Source organism: Melopsittacus undulatus, chromosome 4 (genome assembly GCF_012275295.1).
Source record: "Melopsittacus undulatus isolate bMelUnd1 chromosome 4, bMelUnd1.mat.Z, whole genome shotgun sequence".
NCBI classification, from domain to species: Eukaryota; Metazoa; Chordata; class Aves; order Psittaciformes; family Psittaculidae; genus Melopsittacus; species Melopsittacus undulatus.
This window is the reverse complement of record NC_047530.1, coordinates 49,231,923-49,258,078: the sequence shown is the minus strand read 5'-3', so window position 1 is coordinate 49,258,078 and position 26,156 is coordinate 49,231,923. Positions and strand designations below refer to the sequence as shown.

Genomic DNA, 26,156 nt, shown 5'->3' with positions numbered 1-26,156 from the left:
GTTTGTGTTCACATACACAGTGTTATACAGTTAACTGAAAATCAGGTACCTATTTCCATGCTCAAAGCTGTGGACTGGCTGCAAAGTGGTGGACATGTTGTGCCCAATCCCGATGTTTTAGCATTAGAAGATGGCATTTATGATGAGTGCAGGCCACGTTCCCAAGTCAGCAAGTGCCTACCTGGAGCTCGACACAAACTGGGGATAAAGAAAGCCATGGGGTAAAGAAGCAAAAGTAACAGTGCAAGCACGATGAGAAGAAACTGGAACGTGCTAAGACACAATAGCGAACTGTTAGCAAGTTTTAAAGACTAGGTTCCCATATGCTTAATGTAACCAATTGTATACTAGTTGCTGTGTGCTACACTGTATATGTATCCAATCATACAGCAAGCTATTGAATATGTATCCAATCTTAATACAGCCAGTTATTGTGTATGTATCCAAGTAGAATACCCCAAGCTATTGTAAGCAGATGCAGACAACAGTATAAAAAGGTTAGATGCCTTGTAATAAATGGCATTTGCTTGATCACGTTGGTCATTTCTGTGTTGTCCATAACTCCCGTGTCGCGACACAAAGCTCAGGTCTTCAAGAGTTCTATCTACTGGACAGACTTTGCACAACAGCTAGACTCAGCATACAGAATGCTTCTTAAGTTACACACTTGAATAAGAAGATCCATCTTTGAAAACTTACATGGCTCAATCTAGTGGGTTGACTTTGGCACATAATAACAAATGCCCCTGCTCCTCCCTTCTCTTAGCCTTTATTGCTGAGCAGATGCCATGTGGTACAGAACATCCCTTTGGTCAGTTTGGGTCAGCTGTCCTGGCTATGTCCCTTCCTAAGTCTTGCCCACCCCACAGGGGAGGGGGAATGTTGGACAAACAGCCTGGATGCTGTGTGCACACTGCTCAGCAGTAGCCAAAACAGTGATGTGTTATTCAGCACCTTTCTAGCTACCAGTACAAAGCACAGCACTGTGAGGGCGGCTGTGAGGAAAATTAACTCCATCTCAGCCAGACACAATATAATCTCCGTACCTAAGAGGTCCCTTTATGGTCACGATGGTCCTTTGTGGCTGAGCTGGCTGACACCAAAACCACTCTATCACTCCTGCTCCACAACTGGACTGGAAAGAGACAATGCAACAAAAGGCTCATGGATGAAGATAAGGACAGGGAGATCACTCAGCAATTACCATCATGGGCAAAACAGTCTTGACCTGGGGAAAACTGATTTATTGCAAATCAAATCAGAGTAGGATAGTCTGAAATAAAACCAGATCTTCAAAACACCTTCCCACCTTCCCTCACCCATTTTCTCTACCTCCTCCAAATAGCAGCACAGGGGGATGGGAAAGGGAGTTGCAGTCCATTCATCACACATTAGCTCTGCCTCTCCTTCTTCCTCAGGGTAAGCACTCTTCATACTCTTCCCCTGCTCCAGTGTGGGATCCCTCCCATGGGAGACAGCTCTCCACAAGCCTCTCCAACACAAATACATCCACAGGCTTCATGAACTGCTCTAGGGTGGGTCCCTTCCACTGGGTCACAAGTCCTGTCAGTGAGACTGCTTCAGCATGGCTCCTCTCTCCATGTGGCTATAGGTCCTGCAGACACCTCCTCTAGCACTTGCTGCCCACAGGGAAGGTCACAGCCTCCTTCAGGCATTCACCAGCTCCAGCATGGGGTCCACAGGCTGCAGGTGGAGATCTGCCCTACCATGGACCTCCATGGGCTGCAGTGGGACAGCCTGACTCACTCACCATAGCCTGCAAAACTGTTGGGCTGCAGGGGAATCTGCTCCAGCACCCAGAGCATTTCCTCCCCTCCTTCTTCACTGACATTTGTATCTGCAGACTTGGTTCTGCCACTTATTCTCTCTTCTCTGGCTGCAGCAGTGCAGGTTTTTCACCACTTCTTAAACATGTCATCCCAGAGGAGCTACCACCATCGCTGACATACTTGGATTTAGCCATTTTAGAGCTGGCCAGCACTGGCTCTATCAGACACAGGGGAAGCTTCCATAGCTTCTCACAGCAGCCACCCCTGTAGCCCCCTGCTACCAAAACCTTGCCACACAAACACGATACACTCAAATAAGCATGTGGTTGGGTTTATGGATGTATTTTTAAATGAGGAAAATAAGTATGACTGAAAAGCCTCATCTAATAAATATAGTTCTGTTTATGCAGAAGTCAAGCTTTTCTCCTATCTCTGAATACATACATACCTGTGGGAGGCAGGGGGAAATCCCAACTGTAAGCATAATGAAGGAACATCTATTCTTAATGACTTGGGCTAGCTGTTTCAAATGCCTTGACCCAACGCCTTGAGAAGTGTCCAAAAAACCTTTATAGATAAAGAAACAATAAAGGTTCTTTTCAGAAGAAGTGGTTGTAAGCCAAAAGGGCAAGAAAAATCCTTTATAAGGTCCTCCTCACCCTACTCTTTTCTGATTTTCCCTAACTATTAAATGGCTTAGGAAAATAGATGTCAGCTCCATTAGTGGCCCCTCTGCATGAGAATTCAATACTGAAGTACGTTTTCCAAAAACAGTCAAATCTGCAGCCTGAAGCAATTTTGGAAATCTAAGCAAGGCATTTGTAACCCTTCCTCCTCCAGACTTCCTGTCAACCCACAGGAATCCTCAAACAGCAGGAAGAGAATCCCAGCTTCTACTAGGAGCCTGGGGTCTCACTTATTTTCATTCCATTTATTTGCATACCCAAGTTCAGAAATTCCTCAGCTGAATTCCAGAGAGCAGCAGCTAAAATACACACACACAAAAGGTGAAAAATCAATAGGCCAGAGTGCCATGAAAGCCTCTGTACCAATCAGTAGCTGGGAGGTTGGCCTAAGTGCATAGGAGACCTGGGCTCTGCTCCCAGTTCCAGGTATGCTAGATACTCCCTGTACATTTTCCCCCATTCAGAGGACATGTTCCTAAGGACAGAAGCCCTCTTCCTTGTGCAGTGCCTTAATGCCACATGGTCTCCCAACAACCAGCAGAGCAGAGGCTAATTCCCTCCTCTTCATGCCTGCAACAGGAAGAGACTGACACAAAACTGCAAGCCACCAGTAACAGTAAATAAGAGAGAAAGATACGCGATTGCTGCAAATTACATTTGGAAGAAAACATTGAAGGGAAAGGAATAAAACAGCACTCTTCATCAGCCAAGACATCACTTAGTCATGATCTGGAGGGTTCACACCTGCTCCGCTCTGTCACAAACTCCCACTGCTCTGAAATGCACTGCAGCAGCACCCCAACACCTCTCCTTCTGCCAAGCCTAAGCAGCATAACAGGATCATTTTGTCATTCAAGTTCCCATTTAGTTAATCACTGTAACACCTTCAAATCTCTACAGTGTATTTCATGCAGAATGTCTGCAGCAAGTAAAGCAGCCTCATGGGTCTGCCTCCACCAGCCCCGTCCAAACTCCTGAGCTGCTGAACACATGGCCAATCCTGCCCTTGGACAGCAGCAGGCTTAGGCATCCTTGTTTATCTGTGTGCTTACACAGCCATCTGGGCCTAACAAACCCTTTTCTGGTCACCATTTCCCATCATTCTTTTTTTTATCTGTTACATTGTAAAGGCCTCAGCTCAGATAAATATTTTGATGAACGCTGCTTTGCCTTGGCTAAGATAGGACACAGCCAAGGTGTTCAAGGAAAGCGACTAGCAAGGACTAGGAAGAAATCCTCCACAGACTCACAAGTACAAGTCATCTAGAACACAGATTTTGAAATCCCTTTGAAGTGCTGTTCTCTGTGTCCTGTAGACTTGAAACCCTTTGGAAATGTACCTCTGAATACTTAGCTGAAAAGGGATTTGTCAGTATTTTGTTGAATAGGGACCCAGGTTACAGGAGAGTAAATGATACACGATCTATATTTTCTGTGCCTTGAAAATTCCTTCCCAGTTCCCTTTTCTTTCACCCCCTCAGCAGGGGCTATATATCCGTGTTAAATCCATGCAGACCTGTTTAGCTCAGCTCCTACTCAGTTACCCTCGGTTTGGCAGATAATACAAGGAATGTTTTGTTGTTACAATAAACATTCTTCAGCATGATGTGATATTTTCAACTACCTAAACAAAAAAGTTTATATTGCATCTTCCAGCAGCCAAATCAGTCCTTTAGTTGAGATGCAGCGATGACAAGAAAATGCAGCAGCATAACACTTCCTTCCCAATTACAGCTGCAGACAGCCACATGGGTTGGTGCCAGTAAAATGTAAGCTTCTGCTTTTCCCATGGAAGGGAAACAACCTTTATAGAGTGAATATGGAGGAGGAATAAACAGAAATCAGTGTCAGGTCTTGTAACTTATATTAGTGCCTGCATGTGGTTGAGTGTTCAAAGTTTCCAAGGCAAGACAGGGACAGATTTAAAAACCTCTTTTTGAAACTGCAATACAATTGCCAAATTCATGGCTTTCAACCCTAAGTCTTGGATTTCCCACATTACTTGGTCAGACATCCTCTTCTAACCCTGTAGTATGGAAATGATAGCATTGTGTGATTCCCAGCTCCCGGTCTTCTGCCACAGACTGTGAAACTCTATCTTACCACCAAGAAGTTTGCCCAACCACAAACCACTTCTCCCACATATCCAGAACTAGGATATTTATCTGAGCCAAGCACTATGGCTGTCTCTACATATCAACTTGCAACCAAGTCTGTAATGAATCTTTGGCAGGGCCAGCTATAAGCACAACACTTTTCCACACATCACAGCTAAGTGCTTAATTTATGAAGGCAGCTCCAGTCTACACAAGCCTAAGCCCTGTACACAAGCCATCAAGCAGCTGATCAGAGTTATTTTATGTTTGCACAGTGAGACAGCTCTCAGTTCCCATACAATTGTAAAGCTGCTCTGGGTGGTATAGCAAGTCATTACCCAGCAGCTGATATGCAGTGGGCTTTTTCTATCCATTGCAATAGCTGAGTGCTGCCATCAAACCAATTCAGGAACAAAAAAAAATAACTACTATTATACAGTTTTGACCCCTGCCTTTGCTCAGCTCTACTACAATTGCTACTGGAAATCTACAAAATCAGTTAATCCCAGGAGCAGGGCTTGTTCCACCAGACATCCCTTAGCAGAACACTAAGTAATACCGTGACCACCCCCCAAAACTTACCACCTCAGGTAGGCTCAAAACTCAGCTGGAGTCCATATACGCACCTGAAAGGTGAGCTGAAGTCTGTGACAAATAATGGTCTGAACAGTAGCACTGAAGTCTGTGACAACCACGCATGCAAGAGAAGGGACAAAACAACATGTCCAGCTGCTGGCAAGTTCACCTATTTGAGGACAAAACACTCTTCAGCATAACCAGGTACCCACTCAAAGCCAAGTCATCATGAAAGAGCTCCTGGTAGAAATCGGCTGTTTCACCAGCTATTACACTGCAAATCTTCTAACAGGTAAGCTAATAACAGCAAAAAGAACTGCAACGTGGACACAATCACCTGTGAACCACTGAGATGCCAACACTCCTAAAAGGTTGTAAGACGGAAAGAGGGGGAGAACTACCCTACAGCAACAGACATTCTCTTTGGGTTTTATTTTTCCTGGCCTAAAACTATGAAGGAATTAATGCAATCATTTTTTCTATACTACTGATTAACCATCCAAAAACAAAACACTGGCTATTAGAGCTGTGTTATTTCCTTCTCTTTCAAAAAAATATTAGACACAGCTCAGATACTTAAGCGTATAAATTCACCCAGGCATGTTTAATGAAAGCTTTATGTTCTATCATGGCATTTTTGAAGTAGAGAATAAGCTGCCTTTTACCCTTCCAGCATCATAATAAAAAGTAACTCTTTCCATGGAATTGAATAAAATACTATGGCTAGCAGAGCCTGTTGAGAGACAGATTAATTATCTACTTGAGTGTGTATGCAAGAGTAAGCTTGTCACAGCTAAGGGAAAAATAAAAAAGCCAAATAGTTAGGGAAAGATACCAGAGCTGCAGTCTGAGATAATGGGCAAGCACTACGACCACTGAAGGTTAAATGGCAGCTAAACGCTCCTTGTTCAGCTGCTGCAGTAGCTGGAGTTGCCAGCAGCAGCTACACCTCCTGGCTTAAAGGAAACTAACTACTAACCACTACTAGCGCAGGTGCATGTGCAAATCAAAAGGCATCACCCTTCCCATTAGTAGCAGCACAGGATGAGACTCCACTAAAAACACAAAACAGAACCAACTTGAAACAAGCTTTTAGCAGCTCTACAAAAGTACATGCAGAATTTCCTTTAACCCAAGCAGCAGCAAAGCTGCAAAAGGTGGTACATGCAATGGGTCTCCCATGGGTTGCATGGGTTCTCCAACACTAGGCTTGACTACCTGACCCACCTTTAGGCACTCACAAAATACCCAAGTTAAGCTGATCATCATAGTCAGCTCCCTCTAAGGTCAATGGAGAGAGATGGACACCTCTTCCCACCAAGACAGAAGTCATCATTTACACATAAGCACCTCCCCACTTCTTATTTTAGACACACCAAGGGACATGAATCCAAGACAGTGTGCTAGGAACAGCTGGATTACACACCACCAACTAAACAGGATTAATATTATGCTCCTTTACTTGGTCTACACTATTGTTAAATCTGAATAGCAGTGCTCAACTCAGATGAAAGTAAATGGTGAAAGCACAGTAATCTCCAGGGAGACACAGAAATGCATATTTTAAGCTTCTTTGTAGCTCGTTCTGAAAAACAGCAGGGCAAACTTTGTTTACAACCCATACCACATGCAAAGGAAATGCAACCTTCAGCCAAATTCCAGCAAAGCCAGCTCTGGGGTTTTAGAACAGAATTGTCATTTTTCTAAAGAAACAGTGCTTTTTGGAAATAGCAACTAAATGGCATGGCCCAAACATCAGGGAAAAGTAATAGGTCAAGTGCATGCAGAGGTGACCTTACCATGATCATTCTACCATAAGGAACTTCAGAATAGTTTCATTCCCTGACAGAAAGCTCAGAACTGCAGCAGCACCAGTAACCCAGAAACACTTCAGTGACTTACTTAAGTTCAACCACATATCAACTCAGATGCTCAGGGATGCAACGTAGCAGCACAAGCTGGACTTAAGCCATAGCTCCTTTCACTGACTTGATGGGCACCTTACTTGCTGCCTCACTTCTCACATCCCATAAAATAAGCCCTCTTTTAGCAGAGGTTTGACATACACATGAACATTACTGGTAACCAGTAGGTGTTTCCTATATAAGCTGATCATGGCACACTGATGAGAGTCTGAGACTGCATGTTCTGACACCCCTGAGCTTAGTACTCATAATGAACACAGAGAGGAAGTGAGGGAAACATCCTGAGTATTGCAGGAAAAACCACAGACAGAGCAGCTGTATAAACCTGAGAGAACAGAGAACAGGCAAGGCTGATCACCAAGAACATTACTAGTATGAAATGAGAGAGCACAAGCAAACTAGAAAGGCTTAAGGTCTTCTCACAAGCAGAGGATCCTGCTGGCCCCCTAAGTCAGACTCTGCATCTGCTCTCGTGCTTGATCAGAATTGGCAAAAAAGAAGAACAGATAAGGGACTCAGACCTCCAGCTTCCAGTATTTGCCACTCCAGCCCTGCTCGTGCAATCCCCTTTCAGCTATTCCCTATGAGTTAAATTTGAGGCACTTGCTCCACATCACTGTGCACATAGAGACACTGACACTCACACCATGTTCTACTTCATCAGTGACACACATAAGTAGCAAAAAAATTAAGAAGAAAGGTTCCTTCTCCCTCCCTCCCTCTTCATCATTAGAGCCTCATCTTTTCTCTGCGAAGCTTTTAAAAAGAGAAAACAGATCTGAAATGAAATGGGAAGGGTGTAAAGAATGTCTGGGACAAAATGTCATGTGTGATGCCTCTTCTCCTCCTGTTCTGTGAGCCACAAAAGAAAACAGCACCTTCTCTGACAGAGCAAAAGGAGTGTCATAGTAACTGAGGGATGGGAGGGGAAAGGAAAGGAGCAAGAAAAAACACACATTGTCCACAGTTCAGAGAAGGGTCCTTTTCAGCAGCTATGAGCGAGAAAGTCGCAGAAGTGACAGCTTTGAAGCCTCCCTGCCCAGCTGGCTTTCCAACCTGCTTAGAAGCAGCATCCAACACCACAGGAAGGGCTGGCTTTGTTTTAAACACCATTGGCCAGTGGCCTTGTACACAGGATTACAGAACACTGTTTTCCTCAAGTTATGACGGGGCGATTTATTTTCATTGGCACAAGCAGAGAAAGAGAACCAGTCAGATTCACTCTGCAGCAGCAGGACACTGAAAGGCAATTTTACATGTGTACATCACACAGCCATAACACATTATGCACATTCTGTCTTAGAAGGAAACCTTTCAAGAGAAACCTTTGACTTCTGAAGATAAACTGAAGCATCGACAGTCAGAGCCTTCAGCTTTCATTTCCCATCATCCATGTGCTGCTACATCAAAGTAACACCCTGTTTTGACTTCCTTCATGACTATCAACTCCACATTCCCTCGTATTTCAACAGCAGTCTGCCCTATGAAAATCACAAGAGGATTTTCCCACCCAGTTGACATCATCTCCTCCTTGCTACACCCAGTCCAGTCTGTGCCACTCAGCACAAGCTACAGCCTGAGTCCTGGGCAAACAGTACCAGATGCATCACATACTCCAGGGACCCATGCTGACATTAAGTCTCATAGGCAGCTATCGCAAGTCAAGGCCAAACTAGTGAGCAGCAACTTTCTGTGCATCAGTGGTGATACAAACAGTTCCACAGTGAATCTAGAAACTACTAAATCACACTCTGCACTCATCTGCAAACACATGCTCTTACACTCACAGGTGCTAAATACCAGGCTGGCTTTCTGCATCCTCTGCAACTTCTTCCCCCTCCCAGTCCCTCCGTTGTGTCCACTCTGACTCTTCAGACTTAATAAACACTTAGGCAGCTTGGCGTATCACATTTCAGAAAAGCTTCTTTTTCCCCAGTCGGTCTCTTACACCCCAGCTCTTCCAGGCTGGCTCTGAAACACATCCCCTGATTTGTTTGCCGATATCCCTGCAGCTGACCAAATGCTTAGGTATTAGAGTGCTATCATAGCTAAGCTTTCAATTACTTCAAATTTAAATGAAGAGTTCCAAATCAAATAACACAAACAAACAACAATAAACACCACCACACAAAAAATATATTGATGATTTTAGCAGTTATCTACATCAGCTGCAATAGCAACATTTTGGAGAGGATTTTTCTGGGTTTTTTTATTATTACTATTATTATATCTACAGAAAGCAAGCCAAGAAAAGGGAGAAATAGATGGAACCAAGCCCTGCATCTGAGCAAGCGCTCTGCAAGCAAATGCAGACACGTTTTAGGGCTGGCAGCACATTGTGTTGAAATTAAGTAGTGTGGCTTCTTGCAGAAACACTATTTTTCAGATCTGGTATGAAATCTGTAATGCATGCCACTGAATAAAAGCTTCCATAGGCTGTACAGCAGTGCCTAAATATTTGTCCTACTGCTGTTCATCCATAGCTGGCACACATTCAGAGACTGCAAAGACAAAGCCAAACCAAAGCTCAGTCTGACTTTCCTACCTCCAATTTGCATTGCACTTTTCCCTCCAGGGATCTTGCATGGTTTGGTTTGGATTCTATCCCAGCTCAGTCCCAAACAGAGAGATGTATCAAACAATTTCAATGCTCCAACACATTTCATTTTAAATTTGAGCATTTGAAATGACTTTGCACATTCTTGACATTTCAATACTATTCTGGATAGCTTTTTAACCCACCCATTTTTTGCTCAGTGGTTAGAATGTAGGGCAATTGGACTATAGTAAAAACAGAAGATTGCTCCAAGACAGACATCCAGAGGATGAAAGCTGTTTGGGTGGAGTACCACCTTCCCATGGGAAACGAAATTTTCATCACTAGCTATTCAAAATTCAGTTGTAGCAAACATTGTCCACCACAAAGCAGGACAAAGCCATGAGCCAGCAGCAAAAGGTGATCTCCTTGAGGCAAATAAGCTAGTTTAACCTCTTTCACTGCAGAGGCAGATAAAAGGAGCGAACTGCTAAATGCCTTGAGGATGTGGGGCAAATATGCAGGGGCAGAGCAATGCTGCAACTTATATAAAAGCTTGTCCCACAGAACAAGCCAGCAACAGGCAAAGGCAGGGTGAACACATACAGTTACACATACACTGAGGAAATACCATGAGGGGTCATCAAAACAATTTTCCTCACTGTAACAAATATCTTGGGCAGCAGTAAAGGACAGTTGGCTCATCTACAGCAGCACTTGCCTCAGCATCAGCACTGTAGATGGTAAATGGGGCTTCCAGTTGCCAAAAGCCACAGGGTGGAAAAGCAGTCTGACTTTGGATGAATCATTGCTAGGACTGAAACTGGAACAGGTAAACTGGGTGCATGGAGAAAGAACCCTGCCAAGAAAAAGGGGAAAAAAAAAACCCAAAACAGGCAGAAAATAATTAAGTTGTACATGCTTCAATATAGGGTATCTTGTGTGCTCTTATGTCTGCCAAAACAACAGCCCAGAACTGGTTCTCCTTTCAAAGTACAGCACAAAGGAACCTGAAACCATTATTGTCTAGCAATGGCTCATCATGGGTCCCAAGAACAAAAGACTTTGCAATATCCCAGCAGCCACAAGGCTTATGACAGCCTTCTCAGGAACTTATGAGAATTTGACTTCTTTCCAATAACTCCCTTAGGCTCCCAGAGGAATCCCCAAACAGCTTCTCAAGCCCTAGGAGTTGGGCCAGTTGACAGTAAAGAAAATGCCCAAAAGGCACTACAGTGACAATCCCACAGCAGAGCAGGAATGAAGGCAAGCAATAAAACCGATGCTAAACAGGTCCACAATAAACTAGCCCTAACCATAATTTAAACAATAGGGCACTGCCAAAATGAAATGGTCATTTACTGACAGAGAGAGCAAATAAACTTAAATCCAAAATAGAACAGTAAGACATAACAGACAACTTCCAGAAAACAAATGCTTCTCAAGCCTATCACTGCATAAAGATGAAGAAATCTATTGTGAGCATAGTTCTCTCTGTCCTCACGTCTAGGAGAGGAGCAGGATCTCCTGGGCAGCTCTTGCTTTCTGGTATGAAGGCATTTGTATTATCCATTTTCCAAACAAGAAATTTTCTTGTGTGTGTGACAAAACTCATAGACATCCCACCTTCCCTCTAGATGTCCTGATTCACTCTGACAAAAGCAGAACACCTAAGCAGCAATAGTGCAGGCAGAGCTATTGCAGCACAGCTGTAGCCCACTACTACTGTGGCTGAAGCTAGGAATGCTTGAAAGAGGGCATCAAACTAGCACTTCCCTACAGCAGCAATAAGCTCATCTGTACACCACAAACTGTTCTTTGATTCATAAAGTGGCTGCACAGGTGCTGGGGGAAAAGCCATTCTTTCACCCACAAACCATTTTGTTCCCAGGATAGAAGGGAGAGTGTATTTGTTCTGCACGCATTTCAAGATAGAACATCTCTGCTTTAAACTACCGAATACTGGGGATGTAGCTTAACAGAGAAGCAGGAAAACGCATCTCCTTTGCAGAAATGTAAATACATCCAAATGCACCTCCAGCCCAGATGCAGACAGGTGGCATCCTTTGTGTAACACTGCACATGGCTAACATTCATCCACATTACAGATAAATCACTGCACAACTCACTAGGAGCGGAAAGATGTCTTTGTTTTATGCCTACTAGGAAGAAAGCTAATTTAAGGAATCAAAATAATTTGGGGTCCTCAAAATATTCAGCATATCCTAAAGGAGATGGGAAAAGTGCTCTCCAAATAGCCTTGGGGAGAGCAGAGGTATATACAGTTAAGTACCATTTTAGGTCACGCAGGGATTTGAAGGCAAGCTGCAAACAAAACTGCAACCTTGGTCTCACTGTTACTTAGGCCAAAAATGAATGCATAACATCAACCAAATCCATCAGTCCCTGGGCACAGCTCAAGCAGCCTATTGTTCTGAGAGGACTTATCAATCACTACAGACAACCCTCGCTGATCAGGTCATACGATTGAAGGCTTTACTTTATTATTCACTCACACCACCAAGCAAAGCAGCAGCAGCCTTATCAGATCAAAGAAGCTGCTGCCCTTCAGAACAGGCTCCTGAATAATTGCTCCCTTACGTGCACATGTGTGATTTAGCTGTGTGCAGCGGGAACGGAAGAGTAACATGCTACATGTGCCATTACATACTGATTTAAAAAAGCCAACAGTCAAAAATAACTAGGGCATTCAGAAGTCAAGTTGGCCTTGTATCTTGTTAAAACTTAACAACTTCACCTGCATGTTGCAGCATTCCCAAGTTATTATACAGGTACTGAAGAGTACTAGAGTACTCCTGGGCAAGAGATGATGGAAAACTCAGTGAAAGCTAGCTCTCCACAGCTTGGTCCCAACTCCAAAATACTGTGTTTTACCAGCATGCAGGCTGCAGGGCTTCTATGCAGCAGGCTAGAGACCCTCCCCCAGCTTTCTAGTCCTGGGATTACACACCCCACAGTTTCCCAGCCCTCTGTTACTCCAGCACCCGTGTGTTGTGATTAAAACGCTGGAACTGGCTCTTGAATGAAAAAGAAATTCACTTGCAAGCAAAAGAGCTTCAAAATCCATATTCATAAAGAATGCTTGAGGACTGTGGAGGCTTCTCCCCCTTTACCCACTGAAACATAACAATTCTTGGTCTTTCATACAAGACCTGCTGTAATTTCTTTCTTTCCTGCAGAGCAGTCACTGTGCATCTGTCTACCACTGTATTACCTCAATATTTTCTTTCCAAGAAACGCTTCTCTAACAAAAAAGAATTCACTTGTACAAAGCAAACTGTATTGCTTCTGCAAAATTTCATTTGAGAATCCACAGTTAAAGCGCAGGACCCCTACAGTCACCAGTTTTGCAGCGTGATAGCTTCAGCATCCCTTGTGAGATGAAGCATGTCACCTTAATGCATCCTTAAGGTGAGAGAACGACTAAGCTGATTGGCTTCATCACCCGAAGGACACAAAAGTGACATACTTAATCTGATGAGAGACACTAAAGCAGTGCCTCTTAATATTTTATGAAACATTTGGCTGTTTTTAATTTTAAAACCAGCAGCTCAATAAACAAAGCAATGGAACATTCCCTGTGGATGGCACAATGATAGGCGCACAGCAGCCCACTCATCTGAGTGATAACATGATTTCCTGTGCAACAAGTCTCCTCCCCACATCCACACTGGAAGAAGCCCTGTACACTAGGAGGTCTCAAGCTCTGCACATCAACAGAGGCTTTTCCAGAAACAGCCGTCTTTCATCATGATGCAGCATAGCAGGGGCAGCTTTGGAGCTGGTTTAGGACACCCAGGTTCCATACAGCAGCTCAACCTGGGCACAATCAGCAGACCTGCCTGAGCTGAGTAAGCAATTTCAATGAGAAAACCTTAATTTTCTTCCCTACCTGGTCAGTTCTGGGGAAAAAAAATACAGTTACAGACTTCCATGAAACCTAAAATGAAAGCATCGCACTGTACAGCTATCACACACTTGCTTCAAGCTTACCTGCTTCCATAAGTAGCCACTACTAGCTGCTGTCAGAGACAAGGTACTCAGCAGGAGGGATCTTTGTTCCTACTTACAACAGTCTCTTATTCCCACCCCAATGGAAGCTTGCAAGACACAAGACTGGCCAGAAGACAGATAGCAGGAAAAGCCAAAGCATCAAGTCTAAATACAGATATGAGCATCCCTAAAGGACCAAAGCCTTTAGCAGAGCCTGATTTTTAATTCTTTGTTCCAAATACATCCATCATTGCTTACAAGAGCCTCAAAGATAAGACTTAAAAAAAATTAGAAAATTCCCTCATTCCTTTTTATTGGAGCTCAGAGACTTGTAGATGCCAGAACAAACTAATACATGAGGACTGGTTTGCTGCAGTCTCTTTAAATAGAGATAAATCTTGATGGGAGAGGACCTGCTCATACATCCAAGAAAAAAGTTCCCAGTCAAAGAACAAAAGTACCTCCATGAGCAAAATGGGAATGCACGTAGCATTTTCACCATGGAAGAACACCACCTTGGGGCTCCTCTCTTCAAGCATTAATAATTGATGTGTCCTGGTCTCACCTCAACTTCACAATCCATCCTTTACTATGGAAGGAAAGATTCTGCAGAAATGAAAAGCATTATCCCAAGAAAGGGGATTACTTTGTCATCTGAGGACACTTGCATGGAAGAGCAGAGCTGATGGGCAGCTCCTGCGATCTTTCTGATTAAAATGCTGCCTCAGGATATTACTCTTCCCCCACCCCCCAACATGAAACAGACAATTAGGCAGTGATACATTCATGTAATAATGACTTTTTCTTATAAAATGTCAATCCAAGACTGGCAAATATTTCACTTTTGCCTTGAAGTGACCTTACTGAGAACAAACAAGACAGATAAAACCAATCCTAAACTAGTTAAACACTGCATCTGAGGAAGCAGAGAATGAGGGAGTAGATGGGCAGGTGTTTTTCCAATCCCGTATCAGTGCTTTAGAAAAGAAAAAGTGGGGCAATAGGGCGAGTTAAGCATGATAAACCTTTTCCATGAAGGGCTTTCTTGCCTTTCCAGTATTAATTTTATATACACGTGCATATATGTGTACATATACATGCACAAAACTACACTCACCTGCCGCCTACAGCAGCCTCTACTGGTACAACATAATAGACCTGACAGCACATGGTATCAGATGCAATGGTGTCTCACCATCATTATGATGGACATCAACAGACGGTCCTTAGACTGGTCTCTTACACTAAGAAACCTTACACCACATTAAAAAAGGGCATTATTAAAGCAAGGACTGCTTTTGTGGAACATCCATCTGTAGCCAGAAGAACACCTCACCTCTCACTTCTAAGCACAACTGGGATGACCCTGAAAATATAAATAGAATAGCTATGCTTCTTCACAACAGTGCCCTGCCTTCATGGGCCCAGCGCAAATGGAAGGACACTTGAAATAGCATTTACGTACACCAGAAGCAGGGAAGGCTTCATAAATCTCAGAAAGCTACTAAACATCACCACAAACACCACCACTGCTCAGCATCTCCTTCTAGTTCATTAGCAGAAGCAATCACTAGATATGCTAGACTAAGAGCAGCCCTGAGAAGAAAGGTTTGAAGGTGTTGGTGGACAAGAAGCACAACATGAGCCAGCAATGTGCACCTGGAGCCCAGAAAGCCAACTGTGCTCTGGGCTGCATCAAAAGAAGCATGACTAGCAGGTTGAGGGAGGGGATTCTCCCCTTCCACTCTACTCTTGTGAGACCCCACTTGAAGTACTGCATTCAGCTCCAGGGCCTCCAACATAAGGAAGTGGATGTGTTAGACTGAATCCAGAAGAGGGACCACAGAGATGCTCCAAGAGGGCTGGACCACCCCTCCTATGAGCTGGAGAGCTGGGATTTTTCAGCCTGGAGAAGGGAAGGCTCTGGGGAGACCTTATGGATGCCTTCCAGTACTTAAAGGGGACCTACAAGAAAGCTGGTGAGGAGCTTTTTACAAAGGCATGCAGGGATACGACAAGGGGGAATGGCTTTAAACTGAAGGAGGGCAGATGTAGATTAGACATTAGGAAGAAGTTCTTCCCTGGGAGGGTGCTGAGGCACTGGCACAGGTTGCCCAGAGAAGCTGTGGCTGCCCCATCCCTGACAGTGTTCAAGGCCAGGTTGGATGGGGCTTTGAGCAACCTGGCCTAGTGGAAGGTGTCCCTGCCCGTGGCAGGGAATTGGAACTAAGTAATCTTTAACATCCCTTCCAACCAAAAGCATTCTAGGATTCTATGCCACAGAGATAATTGAAGATATCTTTATGAATATATTTACACTGTCAGAGTCCCAGGTACAGAGCAACATCCCCGTATCCTAACTGCTGTCTAGTGAGGCAGAACAAAGTCTCTGCCCCACAAAAATAGCAAGATAAAGTCTCTTTGCACTTCCCAAGTAATAGAAAATTATCTTTACATCTGACACAAAGACACCTTATGAATCGTTTTAGGAAAAAACATTTGCATTTTTGGATGCATCTGTGGGATTTCTTCATACACTCTATTTAGCAGAGACATCTGTTACTCCAATATATATATTTCATATAAATCTCACCCTCTGAATCCTTTCCATCAGTTGTCACTAATGAAGCTTTGTGTGCAAAACCAAGTGCATTCTGCCCCCATTAGGAAGCCAATTACAGCAGGAAAAACAAGCAATTAACAAGGTGTAAAATAAACATCCTGCCACCTGCCTTTTAATAGCAACCCCACTTCAAACAAGTCACAGTTTCAGCACAGCTCTCAGAATTGGCAACTGATATTATATATGTATTTATGCAGCAGCTGCTCTTCATTGCAACGAATATTACAGGCTTACCAGATAAGGTCAGCATATTTAAAAAAAAATACATAGCAAGTATTAAAACCTGCTTTGAGGCTCCAAATGTTGCTTTTAATGAAATCAGCAGCATCAGGCTTGTCTGGTATTACAGTGAAGCTGCAGCCACATCCCCAGCTTAGAGAGGTTTCTCTTCATTTCTACTTGCTTAGCAGCTTCTGTATTCATTTCACTAAATCCAGGGGCCTAGGCAGCTGTTAACAACCTGCAGGACAACTAAACAACACACAGCTCTACAGAGTAGACATGTCTTTCCTCCTTTCATCATTCCTGCCTCTCCCTCTTGGTTTTCTCCACCTTCCTCCCACCAGCTATAAACAACTGGGGGCACATAACTGGGGCAGAGAGCAACCCACTCAAAAATATCAAGGGGGAACCAAACCAAGCCTAGTCTTTGTTCCTTGAGCCTGCAAGCTTTTGAGGGAAAGGAGGGAAGTCCTTCCAAAGTCATGTGTGCTGCCTAGCATGCTAGGGAGCTCCAGAAGGAGCCAGCTTTCTTTTTGCTTTGTGGAATGCAATGAATGACACTTCTGAGTAGTTAACTGGGACTAGACAAGGCCCAACAGTAAATCTGCAGGATTTGGTAGACTTGGAGTCTAGAATGTGCCCGAGAAAAGAGCTTTGTCTTTTTTTATCTTCCCCTCTCACTGTCTCTCTGCTGCTATATATTTATTCATTAGTTTTTCCATGTCACATTTCAGTTCCTGACTAATGTCCTATTTAATCACTTCTTTTAAGAGTCATGCACATCCTCCTCTTAGGGTTTTTCTCCCTGGCTTTGTTGCGATGTGAGGAGTACCACACTGAACACGGTGCCAGGAACTTGCCATCATGTACAGGATTCTGAGGTGTTAGTCAGAGCCAGCAGAGCTATCCACAGGTTTATAGAAGGTTGCAAGACACAATCAATAGTACCAAAACAATCCTTCACTGAAAAGCTCTACTAAAAAGTCGTGAATTTAAATAACATTTCACTACCTCTGAACACAACTGCTACCTAACTGGCAAATCAGATCTTAAAAGCCTCAAGTCTTAAATTCTGATAATCTACATGAATGCAAAAACAAGCAAAGTCAGTAGAAGGGGAACAACCAGAGAAGGTGAAAAGCAGTGAAAGGTGAAGAGCCTCCAGACTCGTGAGGATGTACACCAAAATTTGACCTATGGCAACCCATGAATAAACAAATAAATAAATACATTTCTCAGCCACTGGTTTCTCACGCTACCAGTACAAGTGCAGAGATCCCACGACTCCTTCCTACAGCCCTAATTACAGAGACAAGGTTACAAAGGACACAATCTGCCAACATGAGCTGCAGGAGGTCATATGGCCACTCAAGCTATAAAAGTATTTTAAGAGTAGTTCAGTCAGTCAGGTCATTTAACTGACTTTTTGTTCAGTTTTTAAACAAGCAGCAATATTTTCCCTTACATTTTATGGCTGGGAGGGGAAGCAAGACCTACTCCTTAGTCACCAATGTAGGATTTCAGTACTCATCACTAACAATGCCATAAAGCGGTCATGCCTAGCTGACTTTTGTGGATCTAAATCCACCACAAAATGCCAAGCCTCAACCCAACAGTGACAGTGGGACAAAACATTATCAGCCTTCAAAAGTTGTTCAGATCACAGTAAGAAGTCCTTTACTGCATTAACCAACAAGTGGGATATATTATCTGCAATGTCCCACCACAAAGCCTCACATGACAGAAGCTGTTCAAGAAGCATATCAGAAAAGCAGTCCATTGGTCTGAAACATACTTCTATTTGGTTAGTTCTAAGGAAGCCTTTTCTGCTCAATGCTGAGGAGCTCTCTGATGGGTTTCCTGAGCAGCAGGCTGTCTGAAGGCAGAAAGAATCAGCAGTTTGGAGACTGTTGCTTGTTGAAGGTGTCAAGAGACCAGAAATGGAACTAAAACTTCCTGTGAGAAAGACCTATGCAGTTGTAGGAGTAGTTCTAGGAGACAGAACTCCAATTCCTGCAGTTCTTCAAAGAATGCTTAAAGAGACCTAGTTCTCCAAATCTTCCAGTCCTCATCCCTCTTCAGAAGGATGAAGAGCCTAAATACTTTAGTATTTTGTATATTTAGTATTTGACTAAACACTAAACAGCAACAGCTGAGTGTCAGCAGTACTCAGCCTGCCTGAGCTCACTCTGCAGAGTCACCCTAATCACTGTGAGCTACAGCCCTTAAGACTCTGACTGATTCCTAATAGTCACATGCATGCACATCCTCTCCAGCAAGTATTTTAAACAGACTTCTGCGGTTTGGCAAAAGTTCAGATTAAGCAGAGGGTACATGAAGTTGAGCAGAGAATATTCTCAGCATGTAGCAGTCTCTCCAGGTCATACATCATAAAAATCCTTACATTTTCTGGGATCAAAGAAGCTACAGCCACAAAAGACCTATTAGTTTATTAAGCCCATCACCCAGCCAGAGCAGGTTATCCAGGAAAGAAATAACAAAGTTATAGTACTACTGTGAGAACAAGCTGAGTAATTTTTTCTTTGAAAAAGATGCAAAGCAAGGACAGATACAAGAGCTAGGTCTGAAAGTTAAAATCCAGTTGTTTTCAAGAAATAAGCAACCACATTTCTACAAGGCGGCCAATAAGACGCTATTCTACATCTCACGATGTGGCTCTGCCCCGAAGCCTCCATGACAGACCCTCTTCCTCACTCCCACTTGCAAATTCCCATCTCCAAACACAAATGTCTTTCACTGCAGAGTTCAGTAAGTAAATTACTTTGGAGCCCTGGGGCTGAAAATGCATCAAAGAACAATCTCCAAAACCCACCCTCCCCCCAAATAAATAAATATATAAATAAATCAAAGGAGAAAAAGAAAAGACAGTTTGGCTCCCTCTGGTCTACAATAACAATCATTATAATAATCTAGAGATCGCAGGAGGTTTCAACTACCCTCCATGCCAAGTCAATTCTCTCCATTCACAACTGCTTATAATTGTTCCTGGGACTGCAAAAATTACTGTCTTTTCAGCCACAATCACAATTGTCAAAATGCTTTCAAACAGCCTCGAACCCTTGTTTGTTAGAACCAAACTATGTGCTCTTTTACAGTTCAAGTTAGGTCTGGCATTTGTGTGCAGAGGGTCAATAATCCAGTCATTCAAAAAATAGTCACGAAAGACGTATTAACATAAGCTGTGCATTAAGACACAATTATTTATATGGCTGGCAGTAATGGCTCTGTGCTGTGCACTATATCAACACACAGACACTTTAGCAGGAAAATAAAACACTTTTGGAGAATTTCTGCTCTGCCCAAGGACAATTAACATAACGCTAACACTGTAACAAGAGAGCAATAAGGACTGATGGTGTTCACACTAATGCTTTATCCCAGAGCCTCCAGAACAGCAGTGTCTGTCCCTGAAGTTTGTAGCCACCGCAGCATGCTCCCCTATGTGTGTTAAGCACACACAGCCTCCTAACGCCTAATGCTTCCCCAGTCCTTAGCTTAATGAAATTCAAGTAAACAGTTTCAAGATGCATTATCCTCTGCTACCAAACCTCTCCTGCTTGGGGTGCTAAATAAAACCGGTTGCTTTGCCTACAACCAGCCGCAGCCTCCCGAGCAAGGAGAACTTCCCTCAGGTAGGGGGGAAACGCTCCTCTTCGCGCTGGCTGTGGCAGTGGCACTGCCCTGAGCAGCAGCGATGCCCCGAGGGCAGAGCTACCTCTGCTGAACAGTTCGTTTTCATTTTAGCCGTGCACAGGGCACAGCGAGACGGAGCAGCACTCGAAGTTAAACAGGACAGCCTCAAGCCCCATCTGAGCCCAGAGGTAAGAACTCCCGCAAACCCGCAGCCACGGCAGCGCCCACAGCTCGACCGGGACTCGAGGGTGAGACTGTCTTCAAAGAAACAGGCACTGTGCGGGCTGTGCGGAACAAACAACAGCCCTCGGGACGGGCGGCTGGAGAGCGGAGCGGTCGCACACAGACGCTCCTGCCTCCTCCCGCCTGAGGAGAAACAGCCCCAAAGGAGCACTGCGCTCCCACAGGCGCGACAAGGCAACCGCCAGCCAAGCACTGGGGACGTCCCGACCGGACCCATCACGGCACCCCCATGCGGGCTCTGCCTGCGGGAGGACAGGCTCTCCAGCCGCGGAGCCATGACGGGCACCGCCGCCCCTGCCCGTGAGAGAGCGGACCCCAGCGGGATGCCCCGTCCCACAGCCCTGCCCGCAAGGTTCTCCTCATGCTCTCCCCCTTCACCACAGGGCTGGCTGGTGCCTGGCTACAACCACCAGTTGCGCTTCCCGCCCCGGACGGCTCCGTACCTCAGTCAGGATGGGATGAGAATTCTCGCCGCCGCAAAAGCCCTTTCACAACGCAACAAGTGTGCACCCCACCGGGGACGGGGAGGAGCCGGGGCGGGCGCCGCGCTCCCTCACTCCGTAGCTCTCGCCGCCGGTGCCGCCGCTCCGCGCTCCCGGCGCCCCAGCTGCCGCTCAGCGCTCCACACGCGAAACGCGAAACCAAACCCGCCCCGCACGCCAGCTCTTTTGAGCTGCCCGGGACGCCGTACTGTCGGCCGCTACCATCTGCCCGCCCTACGCAGAAAGAGGGGTGTGCCGGACAGCCTCCCGCCCGGCCGCTGTGTCGGCCCGCCCTGAAGAGGAGCGGTTGCCCCCGCCTCGCCGCATTGGTACTGCCCGTGCAGGCGTTACGGGAGCGCGGAGTAGTTCGGTTACGGTAAGGGCCACCTTGTAGGGCTAGGGTTCTGTTAGCGCCTCAGGACGGGAGCTTCCTCGCTGCTATGGGGTGGTGATCTTGGCGAACCGGTACCGGCTTCCCCTGGCCCTACACCCGCCTCTTACGCCCCTCCCCGGGCCTGTTTCCGCCGCCGTGGGGCAGGTGAAACGCGCGGCCGGTGTCGGGCCTGGCCGGTTGTGTCCCGGCCGCAGGGTACGTGGTGTCTAGTCCCGGCCGCAGGAGCGATGCGGGCCTGGCCGCGGTGCTGAAGTGCAGCCTGATGGCGTTGCACCGTTGTAATTCGGCACGTCCGTACTTCGGGCTGTCCTTTCGCTGTCACGTAGTGCCTTGAGCTGCTGCTGGAGGCGCCGACAAGTCCCGTTTTTCCTTTCTTATGTTTGAATATTAACTGGTAGTCACTTTGCAGATGTGTGATACTGCATTTTTTGACGTTACAGCTACGCTGCAAGAATGATCATCCCAGTCAGATGTTTCACATGTGGAAAAATAGTTGGAAACAAGTGGGAAGCCTATCTTGGCCTTCTGCAAGCAGAATATACAGAAGGGTGGGTATTATTTCTCTGTGTTCTTCGAGTCAGGTATTAGATGAGATCGCACAGTGCATAAGATACCTAAGTGCAGGGTCATGGCATTCTGAAGTAGATGTGGAAAGGCTAAAAACTGCAAATAAGTTCTGAAGCTAACTATTTAACCAGTGGTTAGACATTATTATCTGTGAGAAAGTACTTGTTTCCCTACTGAATCTTTCTGTGTAGTAGGATGGAAGTTGCCAAGTCATAACTTTTACACTCAAACCAATCTCAAATACTTAACTCTGTATGGAACAGGTAGGAAAGTAACAAGCAGTATAGCGAGCTATGACACCAGTATGTTTTGGGGTTTTTTTAAAGGTGGGAGAAGTCACAGGTGTAAGAAGCAGCATTGTTAAAAATGTACACCCCTTTCAGGTTTTCTTTAAAGCATTTTGTGTTTGCTATGCAGAACTGCAGACCTTACTTGAAAGCACTGGTTTGCTGATGGGGGAAGAAATTCAGCTGCTCCAGATGCCTGAGTGATACTCCCAGCAACTGTGTTTTCAGCAGTCTGGGCTTTGCATAGCCAGACTTTTAATCTGTGCTGGCCAGAGCTCCTGCTAGTGGCAGAGTCTACCCTATCTTTAAGTCATAATAGTTCAAGGAGTGTCTAGCTATGGTGGGACTACTTCAGAAGGGTTTCAGAAGGTAACTCCTAAGAAATCTTTGCACTGTCATTGAGTATAAGTATGAAACAAAACGCAGATATTTGAAATTCAAAGGAATGGAAAAATAAAGCATTAGAAATTTGAGTAAACCTCCTGAAGTGATGTTGAAACTGTTAAGTAGAAAGGAGTATTTGCTTTGCATTCAAACAGTTAGGGTTAGTAATAGGTTTTTAAACGGACTGAAGTCTATGAACTTTCAGACGAGTGTAAACTAACAGATTTCACTGCCTTTTTTTCCAAAGTAAACCTGAAAACATTCTCGTGGTTTAGGATACTGTTCTGTCAAATGTTAAACACTGGAGCACAGAATAAAGCTTAGGTTTTTGAGCCTATCTAAACTTGTAGGAAGGTGTGATTATTCTCCGTGCTTCTTACTGGTTGATGTGGAGTTTGCAGCAGAAAGATGTCCTGTTCCCCCACCAGTTTCATTAAAAACTGTCCAGTGAAAAATAATTCAGTACTATATTTCATTACTTCTGTGAGTGTCTTTTGAGATTGCATTTACATCCCAGAACCTGTCAAACCTAGCTGAGTAGAAGATTGCAGTGGCTAAACTAAAGGTTTTTGGAAAGTCCTACTAAAAAAATCTTATTTTTCTTTTCATTTATGGAGTTAAAAGCGTTAAAATAGTGTGGGTAGTGAACCATTTCTCACTAACACTGAAACTGATCAGAACTATTTTGGCAGCGCTTTTGACTAATTTTTTAAGTATTATATTTTAATATTCTTCCTGTCTTCATTATTCCTCTGCTTTTGTGTGGGACAGGAAGATATACATTGTTATTGATAAGTGATCACTTGAGAACTATTGCTGTAGTCACTGGTGTGATTCTGGGATGCCTGTTCAAACTAATGCATTTATGAGATTGAAAGATCAGAAGCAGAGTTTACAGATACTGAACAGTTAAAAACTTGCAGTGCAGTGTCAGCATCCCTATTAATGGTGGCTAAGAAATGGACAGACAAAATGGGAAAAATAACCATGTCTAAGTAATTTGTGGTTAAAAAAGACCCACACCTTTCCATTCATCCCTTAAAATTGCTTTTCTTCCAAAAGCTCTAGAAGGAAAAGGAAAAGCTAGAAGGGAAGCTAGAAGAAAATGGGAAACACAACTGAAGTTGTTTTAGCCGAAATGTGTATATAGTATAAATTCTAAAGATGTGATTAGTGTCAGTATTTTGCATCTCTGATAACTGCATTTGAAAGTTCAGAATTTACCAGATACCTCTTAAAAACTTGCATCTCAACAGACATCAAATGCTTTTGTTCTCAAGTGGTTTGGAACATTTAGATATTATTTATAAAAAAATCTTTTTTATAAAAATATCCTGTTCATATACTGCTTAAATAACTTTTGCACGTGCTAGTCCTAAAACAAATAGCCCTGCTATTTAAGCCCTTGAAGAACTGTTGAAAGGTACAAGAACTAATTGACGTCATCAGAGAAGCTGCTTGAAGCCAAACAACCTTTTCCACAGCCCAGCTTATGCAGAGCCTTCTTTTCAGTCATTTGTACTTAGAACTGTCAGCTTCTTCCTATAGCAGAATTACAGGCTTCAGGAAATAATACCGGTTTTAAGCAAATGCTGGATTGTTGCAGTGCATCATACAGATCTAAAGACTTGAGTCATATTTCATCAATGTCAGATTCTGAAGGAGTATCAGATTGGCTTTATGGTTAATAGGTTGGAGCTAAAGAGCATGGAAAATGTCACTTATCTTTAAGAGGTCTGATAGCAATAGCCATTGAAGACACGTATAGTTGTTCCAGCTAGCATGACTCATACTTTCTCTACCCAACCATAAGAGTCTCGAGCAGTCACTCAGAAGGAATTAAGTGGAAAGACTGTATTGAGCGGTCTGCATATCCTTATTTGTGTATTTGTGGGGAACAGGTTGTATCACAGAATGCTTTCTTATATGGGAAGTGGAAAGGATTTTTGCTTTCCACAGAGTTAACATCCCATCCATATGTGGGCTAGTTTGCATTTTGAGTTATTTTAGTTTCTCTATCTCTCACCTTTTTAACATGGCTTAGATCACAAATTTATCTCATGAAGTAGTCAAGTACCATCCTCACTTTACAGAAAAGTGTTATAACAGTGCTTAGAGATGCTAACAACAGCATGGATAATGATGCTCAGAAATGCTATTCCTTATTCCTGTGTCGGGAGACTGTCTAGTGCCTTCGTGCTGTGTTCTACCATGCAACTAGCAGGAGCTGTAACCAGTGCAGGTAAAATCCTAGACAGACCATAGTTAAGGAGTTGAAATGACTTCCCATGTTTCAGAACTGTCTTCTGAAACCTTCACACCTCTTGATCAATCCTGTTTTTAACCAGATCTCTCGTCTCTACAGACTGATGTTTGTAAAAGGAAGGCTAAATTACTGTAACTAAATAATTGAGGTTACAAATGTACCATATTTCAAGTCTCTTTCCAGCTCTGAAGACTAAAATTTTATTTCCAAAAATCAAAATATTTGCATCTTATTTAACCTTGCTGTGTCATGACCAAATATGCCCTCATGAGTGGGATGGCTCAGAAGAAGAAAACTGTAAGAGTTAAGTCTGTTCTGGTTCTGTTCCTATGAGAGTTGTGCAGACTTACCTCTGAAAGTTTGGTAGCTGTGTCAGCTAGATGCTGGCTTCAACAGAAATCATGTGCTCTTGCAGGCCAGAGAACAGGTAAATACCCTGTCAACAGCAGTAAATTGAAAAGAACATTAACAGCACATGCTAAATTTCTGTTTCTTAGTTTGAACTGCAGACAAGTTTCCCTTTATGATTACATTCAAAGTAATCAGTATGTTGCTTAGGAACATTTACAAGTGGTTCTGACTCACTTCACCCATTATGGGTTTGGGTTTTTTTTGCTGTTCATTAATAGAGATGCCCTGGATGCCCTTGGTTTGAAGAGATACTGTTGCCGCAGAATGCTCCTGGCCCATGTGGATCTGATTGAGAAGCTTTTGAATTATGCACCCCTGGAGAAATGAGAGAGATGAACAAAGTACCACACTGCAAACTACATGGAATGGATCTCTAATGTTAAACTTGAAAATGGACTTCAGGTAGTAAAAGATGAAAGCCACCTGTCATGTAGCCACTGAGAGATGTTTACCTTCTGGAGAAAATACTGCCCCGACACATTAACCTCTTTCAAGGAAACAAAGGAAAGATGAAGTCCATTTAACCAAGATTTTGGAGATGAAGTTAAACGTTTGGATGCTTCTTTTTTCAAATCTGTGTTTGGAGTTGTTTTGTGAACTTTCAGATTCAGCTGCCAGCAAAAATAAGTGTTTGTTCATACAGAGAAATTACTATATTTCATTAAAATGTTCAAATAAAGGAGGTCTTCCCCTGTAGACTTCCTACAGTTTCTGGATAGAGTGTGTGCTTGGATCTTGCCAGTTGCTTGTGCTAGTTTCTTTGAAGTTAGGAGTACTATTAAGTTTGGCGCTTTGCACTAGGCAGGCAGAGGGATTAGAAACATGGGACTGAAGCTCAGTGTTCCAGCAACAGGGAAGTGGGTAAGTTTGGTAAGAATGAGGCATTACTCCTGAAAGCTGCTGGAGCTAGCAGAGCGTACTTCCTGCTGCAGTTAAAGTCAACGTGTGGTCTCTATCCCAATTCTTATGAAACGCTGCAGCTGCTGTATTATAAAAAACA

The 26,156-nt window shown here is 43.9% G+C and overlaps 2 protein-coding genes across 4 annotated transcripts in view; one reads left to right on the top strand and one right to left on the bottom strand.

The window, feature by feature from the left end:
- The window catches only part of TSPAN4 (tetraspanin 4), a 459,690-nt gene extending 438,679 nt beyond the window's left edge, over positions 1-21,011 (bottom strand). For both annotated transcript variants that reach the window (XM_031049021.2, XM_031049020.2), the window contains exon 1: positions 20,809-21,011. The gene's annotated coding sequence lies outside the window, so the exon portion shown is untranslated. The remainder of the gene's footprint in view (positions 1-20,808) is intronic.
- Positions 21,012-21,107: 96 nt separating this feature from the next.
- POLR2L (RNA polymerase II, I and III subunit L) lies at positions 21,108-25,863 on the top strand. Of its 2 annotated transcripts, none has more exons than XM_013129101.3 (3): positions 21,108-21,223; positions 21,682-21,789; positions 25,375-25,863. In XM_013129101.3, the coding sequence occupies exons 2-3, from the start codon at positions 21,695-21,697 to the stop codon at positions 25,481-25,483; spliced, it is 204 nt and encodes a 67-aa protein (XP_012984555.1). In that variant the 5' UTR covers positions 21,108-21,223; positions 21,682-21,694; the 3' UTR covers positions 25,484-25,863. The 2 variants fall into 2 exon arrangements, with proteins under 2 accessions (XP_012984555.1, XP_030905002.1); XM_031049142.2 differs by lacking the exon at positions 21,108-21,223 and adding an exon at positions 21,251-21,436.
- Positions 25,864-26,156: the final 293 nt, after the last annotated feature.

Coding starts and splice junctions, on each gene's coding strand:
- POLR2L (XM_013129101.3), top strand. CDS start 21,695: ATGATCATCCCAGTCAGATGTTTCACATGTGGAAAAATAGTTGGAAAC. Junction 21,790..25,374: donor CAAGCAGAATATACAGAAGG/GTGGGTATTATT, acceptor GTTCATTAATAG/AGATGCCCTGGATGCCCTTG.